We start from the raw sequence: 23,582 nt of genomic DNA, 5'->3' as shown, positions 1-23,582 counted from the left end.
AAGCTGGATTGGCAGGCAGAGCTGCTGTCAGCAGGCTGAGGCAGCAGCGTCTCTGTCACCTGTTCCGCTCCGCAGCCGGCTGCTTCTCCTGTGATAAGGGCCCAGTTTATTCTAGGGGCTGAAAATACAGGCCTCGGCTTGGCCGTCTGCCGATCGGGCCGGTCTGTGTGTCTGTCTCCTCCTGTGGCGGAAACTGCACTCGATATTCCCTGCTGTCAATCACGGGCAAGCCCAGACGAGCTTGTTTGTTAATGTCTTTCTCATGTGGCTGAGTGAAATCGCATCAAATGTAGTTCATTTTAGGCCCAACTCTGTTTCATGTAAAATGTGTATGATTGCATTTTTTTTTGAATGCAGCCTGCATTTATTTATGATGAGAAGGCCTCAGTATGGGAAACGCGTTACCTAACAAATTAAATACTGACGTGCAAAAATACGTTTAAAAATAAAAATAAATAATACATCATACTTGTAAGGTAGAGAAGACAGACAATCTATTCTCTTGAATACATTGATGAATGAGTAAATGAGTGAATCGATGAATGAACCAATGAGGGTATAGGCTACAGTATGAATCAATGACTGACTGAATGAATGCTGCATTAGCAGCTTTCACCTCATTCTTCAGAACGCGGTGACAAATCAAGGAATGCCAGCTGTTGGCCTCGTCCTCCTCTATCTCAGGAGATGAATTATGTTAAATCAGTGATGCCAACATCAGCCTCCGGCAGGATGATTGATCTAACTGAGATGGGCAAGGCTCCATTAGGAAACAAAAAGCTTGTTTTCATCCAGCAAGCAGTCTTTCTCTCTCCCTCTTTCTCTTGCTCCCTCGCCATAGTGCAGTGTAAGCACAGCTGTCTGAAAGCAGAATGAGGGATGGACGTGTCCGTCAAGCACATAGAGCCAAGCGCAGGGACTTGGAGAGAGAGGGAGGGTGGAGACCGGGGCAAAGCGAGGAACCAAAGGGAGAACCAAATGGTCCGACACCTCTGGTGGTGATACAGTGAACCTGGGTGTGGTTTCGCTACCTGTGCACACTCAGTGCGTTTTTAACAGCAAATGTTTTATTCCATTTTAGTCATAGTCTTTTGAATCAAATTCCATTTAGTTTTAGTCATATTTTGGTCATCTGAAATGTTTTACTGTTAGTCTAGTTGACTAAATATCATAAGATTATATATAAATAAATCAACTGTAGATTTAGTCGACTAAAATGTATTTTGGTGGGCATTGATGGCGTCGTAATGGCTGATTTTACACTTGGAGGCATGCTGAAAATAGCCGATCTACAAGCTCACAACGTGTTGCAGCACGACGCGTTGTGAGCTTGTAGATCTGCTATTTTCAGAGGGCAACACCTGAGCGCAACCAAGCATAAAATGACTGTCTTTTTTTCCCCTCCACTATTCCCTCCCTAACATTTTAGTCTAGTTTCTATTTGTTGACAAAATTGTCAATATAAGTCATAGCTTAGTTTTTATTTAGTTTTCGTCAGTGAAAAAGGGTAGTTGTCGAACATTTTTCGTCATAGTTTTAGTTGACGAAATCAACACTGCTCTATAGCCATTGTGCATCTGGCAGTGCCACTGGACATTGGCCTCTGAGTGAGTTTACTTTTTGAAGTTAACTTATGCAGTTTGCTGGCTAAGGTCCAATCTGCTTGGTATTTTTGTCTTCATCGAGACAGATGGAAGGAGGGCTGTGAGTGGAACGGTGCTGGGAGGGCACAGGAGGAAGTGTTCAAGCAGGATTCCTGCAGGCCAGCATGTGGCCAATTGTGATGAACCACTCTGCCATTGAAGGACACAACTCACATTCATTGCATTCCATTACATAAATAAATCTGAGGTGGCAGTGGCTCTAAGTGTTTAACCACGTAAACACTATAATTCATTGTACGACTAATAGCGAAAATACAAAGCTACAAGCTCACAATGCGTGAAGTATGTTAAATTTGTTGGTATACATTGACTGACTTTACTGATTTGTCAAGGTTATAGATTATCACAATAGACTTTACACAGAATGACAGCTAAATCACAAACATAATAAATACTATTATAAATAATACTTTATTTTGTCATTGGATGGGGGACCAGGACCATATATTATACAGTATGGACTTTAATTCTTAAACGCTTACTGTAGAAAACAAAAGACGCATATATTTGGATGGCCCACCTGTTGAGTCTGACCAACTGTACTGAAATCATCCACTTTAATTGTATCAGACTTAATGTTATTATTGTTACCTACCTGACACATACAGTACTTGGTATACAGTACCACATAGTAACAGTACCTGGTACATTTATCATCCTCTGGTATGAATGTGTAAAATAAGCATCATCCCTGCCTTGAGACTAGACTGCTCTGCCATTCCTCTGTTAAATGAATCCACTTACTATATGGCTACATGCTGTCTTGTTTCAGAAGCGAGTCATCACTCCAAAGGTGTCTGGTAAGCAAAATATTGTGATGAATGGAATGGGATGATACAAGCAGAATAGTGTCCCGGTCTGTCAGAGGGACTGCTGAGAAAAGTGTGGGCCCTGTCAAAAGTGGAGCAGGTTGCCCCTGAATTGGATTCAATCAAGGGCCACCACAGCCAGACAGAGAGAGAGACAGACAGACGGACAGACAGACAGACAGACAGACAGACAGACAGATAGTGGGGTTTGATACAGTAGGGGCCACGGAGATTGGATAAAATGAGGATGAAATAGATTCAGGCAGACAATATAGAGGTGTCACAGATAGAGAAAGAGCTTGCTGGCAGATGGTCCCTGAGGAATCCTGCCAGAGATGATATGCGAGAACCACTCAGGCTTTTAAATATAGAGTGCATTTGAATAAAAAAATTACTTTCTTTTTTGTTGAAAGGAATCAAATAATATCACTGTGGCTCAGAAAAATAAGATTGAATGTGAATCTTTTATTTTTCAGATACATTTTACTATATATGCTGTACAGTATGTCCACAAGCGCTTGCAGACATGCAGATTGTAACCCAAGCAATACTTGAAGCCGAAGCCTTGCTGAAAATATTTACAGGATCAAGGCAGCCTCCAGCTTGCTCATTTGAACAGTAGAGGGAAATTAAAATGGGAATTTTGCAGAATCCACCGAGCACACCAAACACAGCTGTTAAATAAGATGTCAACCAAAATTCTTCTCTGAGTCTAGCCTGTGATGTCCAATGTGGGTCCAGAAATAGCAATGCACATCTCCAAACAGCTCTCTTAAGTCTCTCTGTGTCTGCTTATATCAGCCCTCCCTTACCATCCCCAGCCTCTTTCTCCTGGCCATAATCCCCGAGGCTACTGTTAAGATTGCTCCTCAGTTCTTTGTACCCGATAACAAAAAGTTCAACGCTATGAAATGAGCTAAGATGTGAGGCAAGTGGTGTAGTCAGCTTCCTTTCTTCTCATGCATTCTATGCCTCCTTTTTCTTCCTCCTGTGTTTCTTCCCATTAAAGGCTCATTTATACCTCGGTGTGCGACGGTGTCTCATGCTCAAAATATCCAATCTACAAGCTCACAACGCATCGAGGATGCGCCTCATTGTGAGCTTGCAGATCTGCTATTTATGGCACGAGACACTGCCGTACGACGGAGCGTACGTTACGCATTAGCCTGTGCACAGTGACATTCTTTGTCTGAAGGACACTGGCGTTCATCCAAAAGCTTCCACCGGGCCGGCCCAGCCGTTTAATTGAAACCGTAAAAGAACTTTCTCTGGCACAAAAGCCCTTATGTGGGCTTTGTCGCAATTAGATTGACCAGAAAGGCCAGCGAACCTGATAAAAAGGGATTAGGAGAAATGTATTGCTGGGATATTATGTTTAGTGTGACACAGGAGGCTGTAGAGGAATTAGTAAGGGCTGACCCTTCCTGGGTTGGTCCAGCAAAAGGATCATTGATTAATGAAGTGGTCAAAGGCTATGTTTCCCCCCCTTACCGACCAATTGTACTACAAAAACTGTTGGACATTTTTGTATCATGGGCACATTTCAGTGGTAGACACGATAACACTAAAGCACTGTACTGTACTCGCCTGCTGTAGCCTGACACACAGCACTCTGAAATGGTTGGATGGAACTTCATTATATGAAATGGCCTATTGTGGAAACGCATCACAACACTGAAATGCAGAGGAGTGTTGTGATGCGATAACAATCCCAATAACGTTGTAAGGCAATCTTGCTGTATGCCTTATTATTCTCTCTCTCTCTCTCTCTCTCTCTCTCTCTCTCTCTCTCTCTCTCTCTTTCTCGCTCTTTCTCTCTCTCTCTCAATCAATCAATCAATCAATCAATCAATCAATCAATCTAGTCAGTGAATCTGTTTATCTGTCCATCCCATTTCATCATTTGTTAGCAAATACTGTATAGCAATTAATTGTATAGCACTTACGTTAATTTAACAAAATGCAAAAGTACATTTAGTTTTTCTTGTTTTGTCATCATATTTTTTTTAAATATGACTTCATATTATTATCATATTATATACAGTATACCATGTATGATATGCCCTCTGATTGATGCAGTTTGTCCACACATCATTTGAAAGAGCCAATATTAATGATGGAAAGAAAGCATCTAATGGCCACTTGGTGGTATACATATTGGAAACTAATTTAGTTATTTCTTTTGTATGAATCGACTTTACGGTGACATGATTTCAGCGCCACCGCTACACAGAATGCAGCGGGTTACTTAACGTGGATTAGATTAAGTCTTGCCGCTGTGAAACCACAGGTTATTCTCAGCTCCATCACAGCTCTGTCCTCGATTCCAAAGCACTCCACTCTAAAATAGACAACCAAATAGAGCGATGCTACTATATACATCTGAGGGCTGACTTGTGTCTCTAGTGGAATTAAGCCTGATTTATACGACACCGTATGACCGCGTCGCTTCCCGACAAGAGCAGATCTACAGACATGTTGTGAGCAAGCGACACTGAGCAACATGGTTGTATGGGCGGAGTATGAATGAAGCTTTACAAAGATCATGCAGTTAAAATGGGTTTGCTGTTATAGTCAGCCGCAGAGGATGAGATAAAGCAGTGGTTCTCAAACCTTTTCATGCCAAATTGATATGTATTTGGCCGCGGACCCCCTTCTGATTTTTTTTGTGCCAGGGACCCCCAGAAGAGAAGATTTGTGTCAAATAATTTTTTTAATAGCCAACATATAAATGGATAAAGTGGTTAAAATTAGTGTGATAGCTGGGGACCCCCTGAACAACCTGAACCCCCCCAAGGACCCCTGGGGGTCCCCGGACCCCACTTTGAGAACCACTGAGATAAAGCATTCGCAGTATTGACAAAGGTGTATGAGATTAAATGTCGGCCTCTTGTCACTTGCATTGGGCTCTTTAATCACTTTTTATGTGTTACTTTTATGGATGACTTTCATGGGGTGGATTCGATTTTCCAGGAGATCCAAAATGTCTAGCTGATGTGGACATCCAACATAATGTATATTTTTGTTTAACAATCGTGATCCTATTGATGATTTAGATATAACGATCTTCTAACAACTTGATTTTAATTTCATCCTCTTCCTCTCCACAGACACATGGGTCCTGATGGAAGCAACTCATCATCAGAACAGAAAACGGAACGGAGAACCCTTTTATAAACACTGCCCCTCAGTGGGCAGAAAACAGCACTTCATCTATGCTGCTCTGCCTCACTGTCATCCCAGTTAGAACTTGATTTCTCATTATTTAACACACTATACCACAGATGCAGCTGAGAAGGTAAGTATACAGTACTGGTTAGGTGATATTGCAGGTATACTGTACTTCAAAGTTGCTATATATTCCAGACAGTGAGCTTGTACATCTGCTATTTATTTTTAATTTATTTTAGAAAAATCTTGAAAGTCTGAGAACTACTGATTTAGAAGGCATTTGTAGAATTTCAAAAATGTTCTAAAATAGCAGATCTGCTATTTTAGAACATTCTTTGAAAAATCTTGAAAGTCTGAGAACTAGTGATTTAGAAGGCACTTGTATAGAATGGGGGATAAACTGTACTGTAGCCTTCAGCCTGTCTAGTCGATTGTTCTGGTCCTGTTCTACCGCGTGGTCCCTGTGCTCCTTGGTGGGGCTCTGGTTCTGTTCTACCCTGGTGGTTCTTGTGGTCCTTGGTGGGGCGGGTCAGCTGGTGTTGTGAATCAGGCCGCAGAAGTGTCAGACACGGCTTCTTCACAACACCAGGGTTCCTCCCCACCGCACACACACACTCTGCTGCACGCTGGGATACGACACGCACACATCCTGCCGGAGAGGACAGTACTGTCTGCCACATGGGGCTTCTGAAGCCTCCATTGTTTGCTAATTGTCAGCCAACGTATAGCGAGGGAATATAACAACAAGGCCACCAGTCTGTCACGTTACTACAAACAATAGGACCCTTACATTGTGCGTCCTTTGTATTTGACATGTGCTGGAATTGTTATATTATCAAATAAATGTTCTCTAAATGTGATAATAGTCTACGTTTCTTTTTTTTTGCATAATTAAAATGAGATGTTGGCGTAGTTCATGTTGCATTGTAGTGCTAGATCACATACAGTACATGTATATCATACTCAACGATACAGTATTTAACATAGAATTATGTCATATGAATTGTGAATGAATTATGTTTTAACTAATGTGAGACACCTCAGGAAATAAATGCAGTCACACATAACACCAGGTTTATTATTAGCAAATTCAAGTAATAGCATAAGACAATATATATTACCATTATGTCCAAAATAATAACAGTTAGATAGGTAGGTAGGTAGGTAGGTAGATAGATAGATAGATAGATAGATAGATAGATAGATAGATAGATAGATAGATAGATAGATAGATAGATAGATAGATAAATACTGTAGATAGATAGATAGATAGATAGATAGATAGATAGATAGATAGATAGATAGATAGATAGATAGATAGATAGATAGCTGATTGATTTGCATAAGGGAGACAGATATAGCAAGAGAAAGAAGAAAAAAGACTAGGAATGATAGAGAACATGTGTTGTACAATACAACAGCCTTATGTCAGCCAGAACTCACTGCATCGCTGGCTGGAATGTTAGGAAGTCACACGAACAACGTTGTGACACGCAAATAACAGCGAAAGCGCAATGTTAACTGCCTTGATGCTGGAGATGAGAGCACACCGCTATGATCACACACTCTTCTTAATCTGGGCCACTTCATTTAGGTAGGTGATAAAAAGCTTGGTCCCTTCAATGTAGTTGTACCTGTGAGAAATGAAAGAGATATGGAAATACTGAACGACAGGGGATTTGGAAAAATGAGAGGCTGTGACACAGTGTTTAAACTCCACAGTAATATCTTTGGTCCTTGTCTCATCCAATAGCTGCTGATGAAAAGGCCTTAAATAAGGCTATAGAGACCCTCGCAGTCGTCGATGTGTTGCACTGGATAGCTCCCAGTTGTGATGTGATGTAACTGTGTATATATATACGTGTATACATTGACCATTGGTTTTCCCCCTACATTCCCTCATCAAACTACAAACTTCACCTCCTGTGTTGTTCAACAACCAAGTTCCACTCACGATGGCCAAAAGAATGGCACTACATCGCTGTTATTTAGGCCCTGTGGGCACCTGAAGTGGACGTTCTGTCAGACGCAGAGATGCTCTCCTGCTCAATAACAATTTTAACAACCCACCATGTATCCCTGTGCAGCTGTATATTTCAGTTTGCTGTAGCTGTATCCGTGGTCTGTTATCTCTGGAGGCTCTCTCCCTTTTCTTATAGCGATGTTTGTTGTCAGCCGGCAGTAACTAGTCTAATATTAATGTGTCTGTGCTTGGTATTGTTCTGGTCTTATTACACGTTGCCCCAATGGCTGTGTCTGCCCTGTTTTGCTTTTGTTTTAATATATACTGTATACTGCTTTTATTCCCAAAGTTTCGGTGTACACTGTAGGCGAGCTTCTGTGCTGTTTGTTGGGATGTAGTTGCAATCTATGTTCAATGTTCTTTTTATTTATTTTTTATTTTACTTCAATCCCGAATCCCTCAACAGGGCTTTTTTGCCTCATGCCAGCCTGTCATCTAATCAAAATGTGATAAACTGCTCCCAAACTGTTTCCAAATAGTCAAGTCATAATACCTTGTTCTATAAAAGTACAATATTAATCAATTTACTGTAACATCCTTTGATCCAGAGTCCTGAATTACTAAGGACAGATTATTAATTTATCTAACCATTATTTAACAAGGAAACCCTCACAGAGATTAAACAGCTCTTTTAGAGAAATATAAAAGTCTCCTTTGTATTGATCCCATCACCCTCATTATGTCAGTGAAAATTGACTAGCTATTGCATTTGATAAATTATCTACTGTATTCATAAGATCCAGTCAAGGGAGAACCTAACTAGTTTATTTTCTAAATGGCTTCAGAAGCATCTGGAATGTGACCAATATTAGCTTCAAGTACTTAACCCATTGAAACCGGGAAAGTATCTGTCTGTGTCATTTTAGATTTTAGCGTTGGCCATTCAAAAAAATATTTTGTTCCAGGGACCCCAAAGATTTGAGTACACATGTTCGCTTAAAAAATATATATATTCAAAGATTAGCAAAAATTAATGTTCAAGATTTTTCAAAAACAGCCAAATAAATCTAAAATGACATAGATGCGTTCCCGGTCTTAATGGGTTTAATGACAGCGGTGTCTAACCTGCTCATTTTCTCGTTCTGGGAGTGTAGCCCATCATCAAAGCCGCCGATGGGCAGCATGATGATGCTTTTCCCTGTCGCGTCCTGAAAGGTTCTGGCGATGGGGATGGTCGCTCCCTCTCGGATCAGATCAGGCTCCACGTCAAAGACTGTAGGAATTAAGGAAAGACTTGTGATCAGCACGTTATCAGTTTAGGTTGATTGACCTTATTAGCTGCAAAACCAATTCAAGTATCCTAATGAACGATGTCAATCATGTTATGGGATTTTCTATAACACGTCTGAAATTAGGTCACTACTTGGTTGTTGTGTGTGTGTGTGTGTATGTACAGTACTAAGAGTGCCTGTGTGTGTATGCGCACAGATATTTGCCTACTGAGGTGGGGATGGTGTGTGTGTGTTTATTTGTGAGTTTTTATTGAGAAGGCGAGATAATATGTGTATTTTCAGCATTTCTTTGATTTATAGCATTTGTGAATGTTAATCCAGAGCAGGAGGCCTGAGGGTTTCTGGCATGTAAAAGAGTCATTGGAGGCCCGGACTATTGGCCTAGCGGTCCGGGCACTTAGACTCTAAAGCCTGACGGTGCATCGTGGGTTTGAGTCCTGTTTCCGACGATATTTACAGCATGTCTCTACCAATATTCATTATGCAAGTTTTCAAATGTATAAAAAATCTTTTGAAAATAGCAGCTCACAATGAGACGTATTGTGAGCTTGTAGATCGGCTATTATCAAATGGCCAAAATGTATATGTCTGAAGTGGTTAATGTATGTTTTGTAATAATAATAAAATTCTACAAAGTAACTAGTAATTAAAGTTGTCAAATAACTGTAGTGGAGTAAAAGTACAATATTTGCCTCTGAGATGTAGTGGAGTAGAAATACTGGAAATGCTCTAGAAAAGTAAGAATACCTCAAAATTGTCCTTAAGTACAGTACTTGAGAAAATATACGTAGTTACTTTACACCACTGATTGTATAATATGCAATCAGTAGTGTAAAGTACCATATTATACACTTATTATGTATACGTACAGTATATGTGCAAGCGAGGCGTATATACTGCACCTTTCTTGATAGCAGTCTTTCCAGCTTCATACAATGCGTGCTTGGTGTCAGCCAGCCAGGGCTTGGCCCCAATGATCATAGTCACCTTTAGCATATTAGGACTCTTCCTCTTAGCAAAAACTGAATGCAGGTAGTCTGTTACCTAAACGAATGAACAGAGAAGATATAAGTTACAGCACAGTTAGTCTGTGGGAGAAAACTATTTACAAACGGACCAGAAAACAACTGACAAAACGGAAAAATGTAACAGTGTATTGTTTATCAAATGATATATTTTATATTCAGAACAATATAAAAGTGTTGTCCTACAGACTTTTCATTTGCCGTTGCACCACAATTTACCTGTTTCTTCACCATAACAGGCTCCATGTCTGGAACTTGTCTGATGGAGAACTTAGCAATAACCTTGGCAGGGATGACAGTCTTAGAGCCAGGAGCAGAGAAGGCTCCCTCAATACCATGGATGGTAACAGTAGGGTAGCGCCACCTATGGGCCAACAAGTCTACCTGGAATAGACATCAGTTATATGTGCATGCGCACAAACACCATATTTTCATATTCATACATTTACAACAGATAGACTGCAACATATTAATTGTAACAATTATTTTGGACATTTCTGAATTTTTTTTTTTTTTATCCTCACCTGCCATTTATAAATTACAAACATTTCCTCGGCCATTCAATATTTTTTTTCCCCCAATTAAATTTGATTTTAGCTACAGTATATAAATTATATAGCACATTGATTGGCTATGCTAACATAGCAGATATACAAGCTCATAGTGATAGTCACGATGAGCTTGTCGATCTGCTATTTTTGAAAAATCGTGACCATCTCCATATAATGATTTCCAGTGATAAAGAAACCTGTTTTACCTTATTAGAGTACATTAGCTGGCTGACGCCGATCTTGCTCTTGTAGTCGTTGATGTCGAACTCAATGTCCTGGTACATCCTCCACTCCTCATCAGACAGGGGAGCCACAGCCTCTCTGATCCCAGGGATCAGGATCTTTCCACTGGGACTGATCAGTGTATCTGAGGTGTGGAGAATAAAGACAGAGACCAGACAAAGTAAGATTGAAGCAGCTTTATTTGTTGAGAAAAAACACAGAGGCCAACCGGGTGCTCACAGGAGATAAAATGTCTTAAAAGAGTATTGAAGATGCTTCTAGGATCAGCGAGAATAGAAGCCGTTATAGGGTCTTCATCAGGGCGAGAACTGCAAAGACCCTAACCGGTCAAAACATGTTGGCATTTGAGTGCTCGGATCTCCTCCTCCTTTCTAAATTTTATTTGTTACTGACTTATTGAGGTACAAGCAGCAAAATGTTGTTGGGACTTGTCCCACAGATTGTGCTAATGTCCATGTAACGAAGGAGAAAATAAAATATTAAGCAATACAATAAAATAGAATGACAATAATATAAAAGATAATACATACAGATATACAGTTATAGGACTATACCCTGATACTTAGGGACTTGTCTTAGACAGGCACAGTAACTTATCATAATTAGCTGCATTTCCTTATGCAGTCAGTTTCTGCACAGCAATGCAGAAATGCAGTAAACATTCCAGTTAACCATTAAAAGTATATAAATATAATATAATTACATTTACTCACATAAATACTGTATGTTGTCATTTTTGGAAACGTCATACCAACTGCAGCTATCGATTTTCTTAAGGATTATTATATTGATTACGTTTTTGATTAATCAAGCATGTTTATTTTTTGCTATTGTTTTTATTATCTAGAGTTTCTTTTATATATATATCAAGAAATTGACATTTATTTTGAAATTAACTAAATCGATTAGTCTGACTGACCACATAAGCCCTATTTTATACTTCGAACTATATGGTGTCATGCTAAAATAGCCGGTGTACAAGCTCACAGTGCATCATGATGTGTTGTGATGTGTCTTGTAGATGTGCTATTTTTTTGCTACAGTATTTTTTGTCTCTTTTATCGATTCGTTTTTATAATGGATTAAATCGATTAGTTCAATTAACCCATAAAACCAGGAAAGCATCTGTGTCATTTTAGATTTTAGCTTGTAGATTTTCTATTTTTGAAAAATCATGAACGTTTGAGCAAATCTTCAAATATAATAAAAAAAAATAGCGAACATATTTAACTAAAGTCTTTGCTTTTGGAGGGTCCCTGTAACAAAATATTTTGAGATGGGGGTCGGTGGCCAAATAGGCCTACATACTGTATCATTTTGGGGGTCCTTGACATGAAAACGACTCATATAGCAACATACGTTTTTCAGAAAACTATTAGGATTTAGATTTTTAGATTAGGCATTATATTAGGCATTTGTAGAACCGGCCTCTGGTCTTTTAATGGGTTAACGGTTGCAAACCCTTCTTCATATACTGCTGTATGGTGCCGACATTCAAAAGACAGAGGAGAGCTCCCAGGGCTACAGAGTGGAGACAGACACAGACGGCATTCAGTCAAGTAGATAAGAAGAGACGCACTCACCCAGAATGCCGATGAGGTCTGTCATAGGTTCAATCACTGTGCCTCCATACACGCCTGAATGTAAATCTTGCTTGGGTCCCTCTACCTGCAAACACACATGCAGGAACACATATGCTGTGCTGTACTGTACTGTATGTCCTGAGGAAGGAACATGGAAGAGAACTGGTCCTATACAAATTACAGCAACATATAACATCTAGGATTTGCTTTGTATGTTTCTCTATATGCACTGCTTTCAGGTGAATATGCACTGCACTATAATTATTAGACATCATAAATGTAATGCTTTATAACAATAATCATAACGCCTAAAGCCTAAAGCCTTTCCCAATGATTTATAAGGTCAAGTATAAATGAAGTAATCTGCTTAGAACACTACAGCTACTGTATAAGCACTCATACAGTAAGTACTCATAATGCTTTAAGGATAGCATTTTATACTTATACAGTCTCATAATACTAATTGCTGGTCACTAACTGACTTATTCGTTTGTCCAGGATCACAGTGTATTATAATACATGTGTGTATAAAATAATATATTACACGCAAATATTTTTTATAATCACTGTGTTTATAAGTCAGTATACAGTAATTGGTTATTGGGTGCTTTAAGTAAAGTGATGACATTTCTCACACACACACACACACACACACACACACACACACACACACACACACACACACACACACACACACACACACACACACACACACACAAGCAGGTGTAGAATACAAATGCACACAATTTACAAATAACTTGCCAAGAACGTGTGTAACCATACCTCAGCAAAGAAGTAGCAGTTGCCTCTGGTGCCATAGGTGAGTGCGGGCCTCCTGCTGAGCCAGCCACAGTCTGAGATGATGATGAAATCCACATCAGAGAAGAAGGTGTCACGCTGGGCCACGATCATGGCATCCAAGCCATTGGAGCCTGTCTCCTCCATCCCCTCAACTATAAACTTCACATTCACCGGCAGCTCCTGGTGGAGTAATTTAACTTTTTGTTTTGTACGTACACGCTCTAGACATAGTATACTGGACCTGAGTTGGTACTTCGACTGCTTTTTTCAGTTTACACTAAATCCCTTCGCCAAAAATATAGCCGATCTACAAGCTCACAAGCTCACAACTGTGAGCTTGTAGATCAGATTTTGTTTTGCCAATGTTCCCCCAGAAGATGAATGCTGGGTTCAATCACATGAACATCTTGCCTGGTGATTCTAATAATATGTTGTTGGATGGAAATCTTCAAAATGCCAGGTTCCCACTTGATTCAATTACAAGTATAAATGTATTTAATCATTTCAAAGTCTGTGAAGTCAGCAGCTAGTGAGTGTAGCTAATTTGAGTGCCAACTGCAAAAAGAAAATCTGCAAGATTCCTGCACATAATGCTTTTTGATGACCATACATATATTATATCTACTACTTCCTGGTGTAGGACATATGGAAAGAGACTTTTAAAATGGTTGTAATAGACTACTGCAGTGACTTTGCAGAAATTGCAGTGACTCTGCAGAAACGGTTTGGCTGATCAACCCTGATCTCTCCCTCGCCTGAAGGCATCAAGTTCCTTTCCACATCATGTCTGCAGTATTTTCCTTGTATTTAATGGTGTACACAAGCATAAATAGAGGTAATCTATAAGTGTCTGCCTTGCCCGAGGGCACCTCTCTGCATTTGAAATGTTTTTCTAGACAAAGATGTTTTACAAAGTACTTTATCTATCATTCTCAGTTAAGGTCACAGTGCCCCTTAGTGGCCATTTGTGTCCAATCCCAAAATATGCTGGAAATGCAGAATGGCATAAAAACAACAACAACAAACACAGGTTTACATTGTATCTGATGCTATGCACATAGAGTCCAGCAAGTGTAAGAGTGATGATAGAGAAATATGAAATGTATTGTGAATGTTTTCTGACCATGTTGAGGGCTTGGTAAGCTTCCACCGCATGCATCCAGGCTAAGACTGGTGCCTTGTTGTCTGAAGCCCCTCTTCCATACAGATTACCTGCAAACAAAATGACGCAACATGAATGATATTAATTTGTTATACAGATGCATCATATACTTCTGTTGTCATTGTCAGACATTGTCATTATGTATGAATGGGCATTTGTGACCATATTTCGACCAACAGGAACACGTCTAGTTCCACAGGCATCGTTGAGCCAAGGCCGTAATTCAGAGGTTGATACCTAAAAGCTCCTCTGTCAATCTAATCTTAATACTATCGTGTGTTAATTGTGATGCTGCATTATTTTCTAAACTTCGTATAGCGAAGAGTTTGTTTGCGATTAGAGAGAAGAAGACAATCTGTAAAATGTGGTGGAGGGGTTACTAGCACTTACCATTAATGTCAGTTAAGTTGTAGGGATCTGTTGCCCAGCCATCTTCTATCTTAGCTGGCTGGACATCCACATGGCCATAGACACACACTGTGTTTTTGGTGGGGTCACTGCCAAACTGGCCAGTCACTACTTTAGGTAAGGCCAACGTCTGACCATCAGGAAGCTGAACGGACCAGAGAGAATGGTTAATGCAGTGGTTCCGGTATATGTTCAAGTGCTCATGTGACCTAGTCGCTTCTTTTGGGCTTGTTTTCATAGACCTCGTTGCAATAATTTGATGACCGACGGAGCCTCCAGTAGGAGACTCAATTGAGTCTCAATTGAGTCTCCTACTGACCGATGACCCGGTCATCGAATTATTGGCTTAGGAATGCGACAAAAACTTAAAAAAACTCCATGAATACAAGGCTTCATGGGGTGTGTAATTGATAGAAAATAAGTTATTGTTTGGGTGAACTAGCCTACTCCTTTAACCTGGGCTGGAGGATTAGGAAGGTTTAAAGACTAAGCTGTTTTGGAAGGAGCCTTGGTTGGATCATGTTGAATATACAGGTATATCGAACGGCAATGGCCATACTGCGTTGTTTGTCTTTTTCTTTATTTTGCCTAAAACTCAATGCATGGTAGGACCCCCCCCCCTGAAAAGTTTTTTTTTATTCACAATTTCCCCCAAAATTCTATATTTTGAAAATAAATTTAAAGAATTGCAGATGTACAAGCTCTCAGCTCGGCACGAAGTGACGCGGTGTGAACTTGTATATTTGCTATTTTTAACAGTTAACAGTTGCAGTGCTCTCAAGCTTGACACTGCAGCTGCCAGGTGTTCTCTTGTAAGTTGTTATTCTCTTGATAAAAGCATCTCCTGATATCAAGTGCAAACAGCGATACCTTGTTTGTGGTTTGTGTGGAGCTCTTCCAGTATATTATTAGCTGAAGTATATTTTGAAGTTATATTTTGTTAATTGGCAATGGCATCATATCATGATGAACTTAACCCACACAGGTAAGTGGGGGGAATAAAATTACTTGAGTAGGCCTATCTGAGATCTGAAACGATATGAAGGCATTTAAAAATACATCATGTTGGAACAAATGAGACAAAGCAACTTTGTTTTCCAGAATGAGAATGAAATAAATAATCTATTTGCGTGTCATTTTTTCCAAAATGACTATCACTTTACTTCATCAAAGTATAACTTCTGGTTCACCAGTCATTAAGGTACTCTCACACAGAGACAGACACGCACGCACGCACGCACGCACGCACGCACGCACGCACGCACGCACGCACGCACGCACATACGCAAATTGTGTGTTTAACATGATCATATAATTACATACAACAAATACAACTTTGGAATGATTGATCAATGACTCTTGTGTGAAATGGCTCAATCACTGACCTGTTGTACCCCAATATCCACTAGCTGCACATTCCCTCCCATTGACCTGAGCTTCTGCGCTGTCATCTCCACCATGCGGTGGAGTTCTGGCCTCTTCAGGACATCACTGGAGTCACTCTCCACTGCCACCCAGTCACGCAGAGCCTGGAAGCAAATACACATGTACAGTACATACAAGTAATGGTCCCTTGTATTTTATTACATTTTTTTACCTTGAACTTTAGTTAGTTATTTATACTTAGTTAGTTAGTTATACTGGGTATACACTGGAATGTTTATGTTTTTGTTTTTGTTTTAATTGATGTACGGAAATAAAATATTCATTCAAAATATTCATTCATAGACTGTGTTTTTGAATCACTGTAAGTTGGGCTTGTCAAACGTATTATTATAATTTTTAAATAGCCAATATACAAGCAAATCTACAAATGTTCAAAAGTAGTCAATCTACAAGCTCACAACGTGTTGCAATGCGAGCCTTCTGATTATGAGCTTATAGATCGGCTATTTTTCAATGTTTTTAATCATATTATGCTACATATTTACATATATTTCTTTAATTTTCTTGTGCAAAAAATTAATAAATGGTGTCCTGGAGTAAAGTGAACTGATATACAGTATTATTACTGTACCTCTACATACTCTTCTTGATGGCTGTCAACATACTGTGTCAGCTCCTCAAACTGGAATGTATGCACACCGGATATGACCAGCAGAACGGAAGGCAGCAGCAAGAGTTTCATCTGTTGAAGAAGTCAGTTTGGTACATAATGGTTCTGTATCTGCTCACCTACTCTCATGCCATCGCATCCCAGTATGGCAGAGTCAGATTATAGACAGATAAAAAGTCAAGGCCAAGGTAAACTGTCTTGCTTTGGTTGCATGTCAAGGGGAAGGGGAAAGCTGGCCTGTTTTCGTCATGCAACAGCGTAAATTCACCTTGTTCATCTACAGGGGGTTGAATATCGCACACTGGGGCTATAAATCATGTATTAAATATCATAGAAATCAAGTGGCAAGAAAGGTTACAGAAGAACCTGTGCCTTTTTCCCCTCTTTTCTTTTATCTGCAAATTAAGTCGTTACCAATTTCCTCATGTGTACTATTGTATTCCTTGTTGCTGCCAACCCCCATTGTTGTAACATTCAGCGAAAACAGGAGATCTACAAGCTCACAACACATCCCAATGCGTCGCAATGCATGTAGAGTGGCACAGACCTCTGGGGGACTGCAGCCAATTAAGTCTATACTGTAGGGGTTATGTGGTTAATTAGAAACCAGGCTTTCCACAGATACTGCAAAAAGCCTGTGACACAAGGTTATCAATGGCTAATTTAAGAACTAACTTGCGACAGAGCTTATTATACAATAATAAGTGTATTGCTAAACATATTAAACTGTTAAACACCACAAACTGTATTTTTTATATATATGCATGTCTTTACTTAGCCTCTAATTGGACAACAGACCAACGTTGGACAGTCACGTAAGTCAGAGGCTGCACTGACTGCACTCAGTGAGCAGTGACCTCTCATTGAAACCAGTTTTCAGTGAATGCTGATCTGAAAACCAGATTTTCGTTGTAAAAGTCCATGCAGAGTGCAAGAAACCACCAGGGTTTTAATTTGTAAACTTGAGAAAAAACATTTTGAGGGGGGAGTGGGTTGTTGAACAAATGCCTAGAACTTAATGTGTAGCCTATATCATTTTACAGGTGGAGATAGACAAACTGGTATAATCATTTTGTGGAGGCCACATCCTTGATTGTTGCACGAAAACGAGCTCCTTGGTCCGGGTACTAACGTATAATCTGTTTCTCTGTCCAAATAAAAAAACATGCCCATTTTTCGTTTTTTTATATAAACCTAAAGTAAACATTTTAAATCAAGTTGTACAAAGTTGTCAATTTCATTTTCCCATTTTCCCTTCAAAAACCGAAACAAGAAAACAGAACACTGACCCGTGTTCCGTTGTTCCATTATCCATGTGCACTGAAAGTCAAGTGTAACTGCAGACGGCTTGTTTCATAGTTTGCTTTGCTTTCATTCACATTCATCGCCAATGGAACCAACCAACCAGACGTGGTTGAAGACCTTCAAAATAAAGGTCAAGTATTTGAGGATTTTACTGTCGTGATATTTAGCCAATTCATTGGTTGCTTGTAGCTTTTGATTAAGCAAAAGTTAGCATGATATAGTGATATTACTTTAGTAGAGTGGTGTTAATTAATATGCTTGGTCCAAATTGTCACCCCTCTTCTATAGGGGGATATATAGAGTCTTTGGTATGATCTGGCCTGGGTTTGAACCCTGACCTCCAAGACTCAGGGCGGACACTCTAACCACAAGGCCACTGAGCTGGTAAACACTGATCAAGCAATTTAAAACACAATATTTATGGGGTCATTCTAACATCTACTCATGATTTTACGTGCATCCTAGACTTTTTTTTGTATTATTGAATTATTGAAAAATATTGAATCAAGCAACTTAAAGGTAGGGTAAGTGATATTTTTTGGTTATAACAAAAAGTATTTTGTTAAAAGGTTAAAGCACTATATTCTGATAGTAATCATTGCTATAAAGTGTTTGTTCAGTAACAGATGTCTCCCTGTCTCTCCAGCTCTTTAATAAACAGAAATTACATTTTTTGGTAGGTGACAATATTTCAGCCAATCAGAAGAGAGTACCCATTTATTTTATTTTATTTTTATCAGCTTTATAGTTAGTCCATGAGCCAGACAAGATTTCATTATCGAAAGAGTGGGCAAAACCAAACCTATATTAAATTGTTCATAGGGTCAATACGAGTAAATAAATATATGATAACCTCTCCACAGGAGCAGCTTTTTCATGGTTATCACACATTTTGTAATTTTCCCCATACGTACATGACGTGGTGAAAAAAATGACAAAATTTAAAAAAGAGTTATCATAATGAAACTTCCTGAGTTGATTACTTACATGAAGACAATGATTTATCGTATTACAAGTTTTCTGAAATTGTATATTTAAATATGCAAATTAGGCATTATATAGGACAATATGCCAGAATTAATGCCTAATTTGCATATTTAAATATACAATTTCAGAAAACTTGTAATACGATAAATCATTGTCTTCATGTAAGTAATCAACTCAGGAAGTTTCATTATGATAACTCTTTTTTTAATTTTGTAATTTTTTCACCTGTCATGTACGTATGGGGAAAATAGAGCTATTTAACACGTATTTTAACCAAAGAAAATCACTTACCCTACCTTTAAGTGAAAATAAATGAATCTATCATTAAATGTGGCATCATTGACTTAATCTATATGTAATTTTGTCATTTTGATAAGAAGATGGCTTTGTTACAAATTGCTAAATTACTGTAGAGCTATTTATATTTTGTTTGGGTTTGAGGGTAGTTAGGCCTTATCTTTATTTGATTTTTGTCTTGGGGATGGGTTATGTATGCATGTATGTTATTTTTTGGTATCTGTATGTTATCTGGGGGGGAAAAAGAAAGAGCACATTCTGAGCCAACTTCCTTTGTCAACCTGCTGAATATAAATATTTGAAAGGGGATCAAAGGGCCTCCAGACACCATACTGGCTGCCACACAGGTTGAAAAGATCGAGCATCATCGCATGTGTTACCACCATCTTAAGCTTCTTTCTTTTCCTGGAAATGCCTTGCATTTCCATCAACACTGGTGACTCCTATTCCAACTGACAAGGCACACTGCAGCGATCACTCGATCATGTACAGTAGGTGTACACTGTACAACGTCCAGAGAATCAGACCCTTCCTCACCAGGGAGTCTGCTCACCTCCTTATCCAAACCTCAGTCATGTCCAAGCTTTACTATGGCAACTCCCTCCTGGCTGGTCTCCAGGCATGCTCACTCAAACCCCTTCAACTGATTCAGATTGTAGCAACAGGCATGGTCTTCAATCTGCCAAAATGTTCACATCTCCCCTTTTGTGTTCCATTCACTGGCTTCTGGTTGCTGCCTGCACCCATTGCAACCTGTGGAATGACCTTTGGCCTTCCACACTCAGTGAGGACTGTCTGCAGACTTACTCCCCATTTTCACTGTAGTCTAAAAACGACTTGTTCACGTATGTTATGTTATATAGATAGACATACAGTACTCTTTACCACAAATGCTTAGATACCTTGTGTCCTTAGTTCTTTGAAACATTAAATTGTTTTGTGCTCTATTTATGTGACTATTTACCCTGTGTTCAGGGTTCATGCCATTTACTCTAATTAGGCACTTTTCAAGTTGCTCTGAAAAGAGCATCTGCTAAATGCCTATATTGTAAATCTAACAGTGTCCTCCATGCCATGTCTGATGAGGTGCGTGTGCGTGTGCGTGTGCGTGTGCGTGTGCGTGTGCGTGTGCGTGTGCGTGTGCGTGTGCGTGTGCGTGAGTTGTAAGTTGTGAGTTATACGCCAGGCATCATGCAATGATGCTCTATTCAACCTGTGTGGCAGTCAGTATGGTGTCTGGAGGCCCTTTGATCCCCTTTCAAATATTTATATTCAGCATGTTGACAAATTTACAAGGATGCAAATGCCGTTGGCTCAGAATGTGCTCTTTCCGTTTCCCCCCCAGAGATACATAAGGCACAGATGATAAAATATAATACAAATGCCAGATACCATACAGATACCATAAAATAACACATAACCCATCCCCAAGACAAAAATTAAATGAAAATAAGGCCTAAGAACTACCCTCAAACCCAAACAACTGTACAACAGACAATCTGTGTCGTATCTGTCCACATCCTACAGTCCCTATTGATTCCACTATGATGGCTTCATGTGTCCACTACTGTCCAATACTGTACTCTCTATGCAGGGGCGGATTAACCCTTCGTGGTGCCCGGTGCTTGGACCCGGTTCGGTGCCCCCCGGAACCGTTTTGTCAACGGTGGGGGGTGCTGCGAGGAGCCCTGCTTCAAAATGTTGCCGATTTTCGCCAATTTTTTTCTTCTTCACGCCGTTTGGTACCCCCCCCCCAGGTTGGTGCCCTGTGCTTCAGCACCTCAAGCCCGTTGGATAAGCCACCACTGTCTCTATGTGTGTATTAAACTTCAGAACTTGTAGTGTGATACTGCCTGGTGTCATCTTGTTCTCCACTCAACTGCAAGATCACTCATCACCCCTAGTTAGATGGAGACTCGTAGGGGGGCCACATAGTTGGTCAACTGAAATCACAGCTCATACTTTCAGTCCGATATTCAAATTGATTAAATTATAGCAGACCTGCCCACATGCCGGCTGTTGCGTACTCTTCTACCAGTTTTAACATGGAACTCAGTTGTTCAATATTGTGTCTCATAACCAGAAATTGTTGATATCCTTGTCAAAGTTTATCAAAACATTTTACACATTGTATCTTAGTGCTAAGATGTATTGGGTCTGGTGAATGATCCCTCTGTGACATAGAAGAGTACATAAACATGTAATATTATAATAGTATGGTCCCCACTCCTTTGTATGTTTAATTCATTTACTGTTTCCCAAACAGTGGGTTGGGACCCATATGTGGGTCGCGGACCAATTTGTATGGGTCGCGAGTAAATACCCCTTTATTTTTTACTTCCTACATGTTGATTTAAAAACAAAAACTTTAATATTATTATTTCAAAAGATTTTCAACCCCCTCCCCCCAAATAAAATCACAATTTTTAAGAAGTTAAATTTAAAAAACAAAAAAATCTATTAATTACAGGGAAAAGATACTCTGGCAGTTGCTAGGTTCATGTTCTTAATTCAGCCGATCTACAGGCTCACAACACGTCACAACGTTACGACACACAGATTTTGAAACATTTTGAAAGTAATTCATAATGACTGCTTTTACTTTTGGGGTACCCCAAGCAAACCGAGGTAAGATACATAATTATGTTATACATACAGTACAGAACATATTTGCATGGATACAAACACTCCAAGAGTTGGTTATGTTTGAAGGAGGAGTAAGAAGATTAGTGTCTGACCTATGTTTGGGTCATCGACCAATTTTTATGGGTTGCGTGTGAGTAAATATCCCCTTTTTTTCATTTCCAACATAAAAATATATATTGCAAAAGATTTTCAAAAAGTTTAAACAAAATAAAGTCACAACTTTTCATCAATTAAAAACAATTTAATTTTTTTTTAAAAGTGTTTCATAAATAAAATTAAAACATCTAATAATTTTCATAAATAAAAAAAATTTAAAACGTTTAAGAGGTAGTGAAAATAGCAGATCCACATGCTCACAACACGGAACGAAGCGACGCATTGTGAGCTTGTAGATCTGCTATTTTCGTCAGAGCAAATGTCTTATTTCTCTTTTGGGTCTTGAGCTAAAAAGTTTGGGAACTGCTCTAAATTTACCCATCCTAACTATTGGAACTGGTTAACAGGCCAGTCTACTTACAGTTATCTGAAATGTCGTCCTAAGCAATATTGTAAAATCAGTCCCAAGCTTTCTTACCACTGACCACATAAGGTTCCTATAGCACCTCATTGCAACCAAATTTTACATTCATGAGATGACGCAAATGCCTTTGCATTCTAAATCTCTGACTCTTAAACACATTTGTTTTCCAGAGGAACAAGCAGCTGACTTACCTTGGCTCTTATCGTGTGACAGTCTCCTCTGCCAGGCTGACTGTGGTTGTTGTTTCCCGGGTTCTTATGTACCACCGCCTGCCATTATACCTCCTGCAGGGCCCCGCCCCCGGGGTTGTGACTGAGGTCAAACGTTTCCTGGATCAGTGCCAGGACAGCTGACAATTTGGATTTTTCTTGCTGACAGGCACAAGAATTAAACTCAAACTATTGATCTCCCTCCAAGAATGCACGCTGGGGTGTCCAGCAGGAACAAAAGCGCAGAGTGAAAGGGGGTGAAATGAAAATAACTCCTGGTGTTTGTGATCCCCAGGTAACTTCAGGCAAAACATGCAGCAAAGCTTTTCCCCGTTCCATATGAGACAAGTGTCCTGTTGTGTGGAATTATGAAGGTCTTAACCACTTAAGCATGATTTATATTTCACCATATCATGATGTTGTGCGGCGCTAAATGTTTTCGTTTTCTTTTTTTGCCTGTGAACAAAATATGACGCCAGGTTGAACGTTGCAACCATGTCAGCCTGTTCAGGAAAACAATATTGTATGCAGATATTAATGTCATTAAATATTGACATGTATCATGACATGTATTGAAATAACGTGAGTTTCTTTAATTGATGATGCATGGGATTGATCCAATGCATCAGTTGTAAGTGTCATGCATGTATTGTACATACACACTGTATTCAAAGGTCACAGATTTGTTTTTGGAGAGTCAACAGACTGCGGTCAGGCCTGGTACTGTATCAACATAGGTGTTACATGACAGTGTCTCACTGTGTGGCAGTCCTCCAATCAGGTCTCATTAATTTGGGGATCCCATCTTTATAGTCCTCCCACAGCTTGAGATCTAATTATAGATCTAATTGTTCGGAAAATACCTTAATCGCATCACCGTCTCATGCGCA

The 23,582-nt window shown here is 39.5% G+C and overlaps 1 protein-coding gene across 1 annotated transcript; it reads right to left on the bottom strand.

Moving 5' to 3' along the window:
* Positions 1-7,202: 7,202 nt before the first annotated feature.
* On the bottom strand, positions 7,203-16,800 carry cndp1 (carnosine dipeptidase 1; the record flags this gene model as incomplete). Its single annotated transcript, XM_080425914.1, has 11 exons — positions 7,203-7,278; positions 8,733-8,880; positions 9,802-9,943; positions 10,144-10,308; positions 10,682-10,842; positions 12,302-12,386; positions 13,085-13,282; positions 14,226-14,314; positions 14,655-14,817; positions 16,058-16,201; positions 16,690-16,800. The coding sequence occupies 11 exons, from the start codon at positions 16,798-16,800 to the stop codon at positions 7,203-7,205; spliced, it is 1,482 nt and encodes a 493-aa protein (XP_080282040.1).
* Positions 16,801-23,582: the final 6,782 nt, after the last annotated feature.

The sequence above is a fragment of the Gymnoscopelus braueri genome (assembly GCF_963280865.1).
Source record: "Gymnoscopelus braueri genome assembly, chromosome: 4".
Classification (NCBI taxonomy): Eukaryota; Metazoa; Chordata; class Actinopteri; order Myctophiformes; family Myctophidae; genus Gymnoscopelus; species Gymnoscopelus braueri.
Note: the sequence above shows the minus strand (reverse complement) of the source record. Positions and strands in the feature narration are given on the sequence as shown.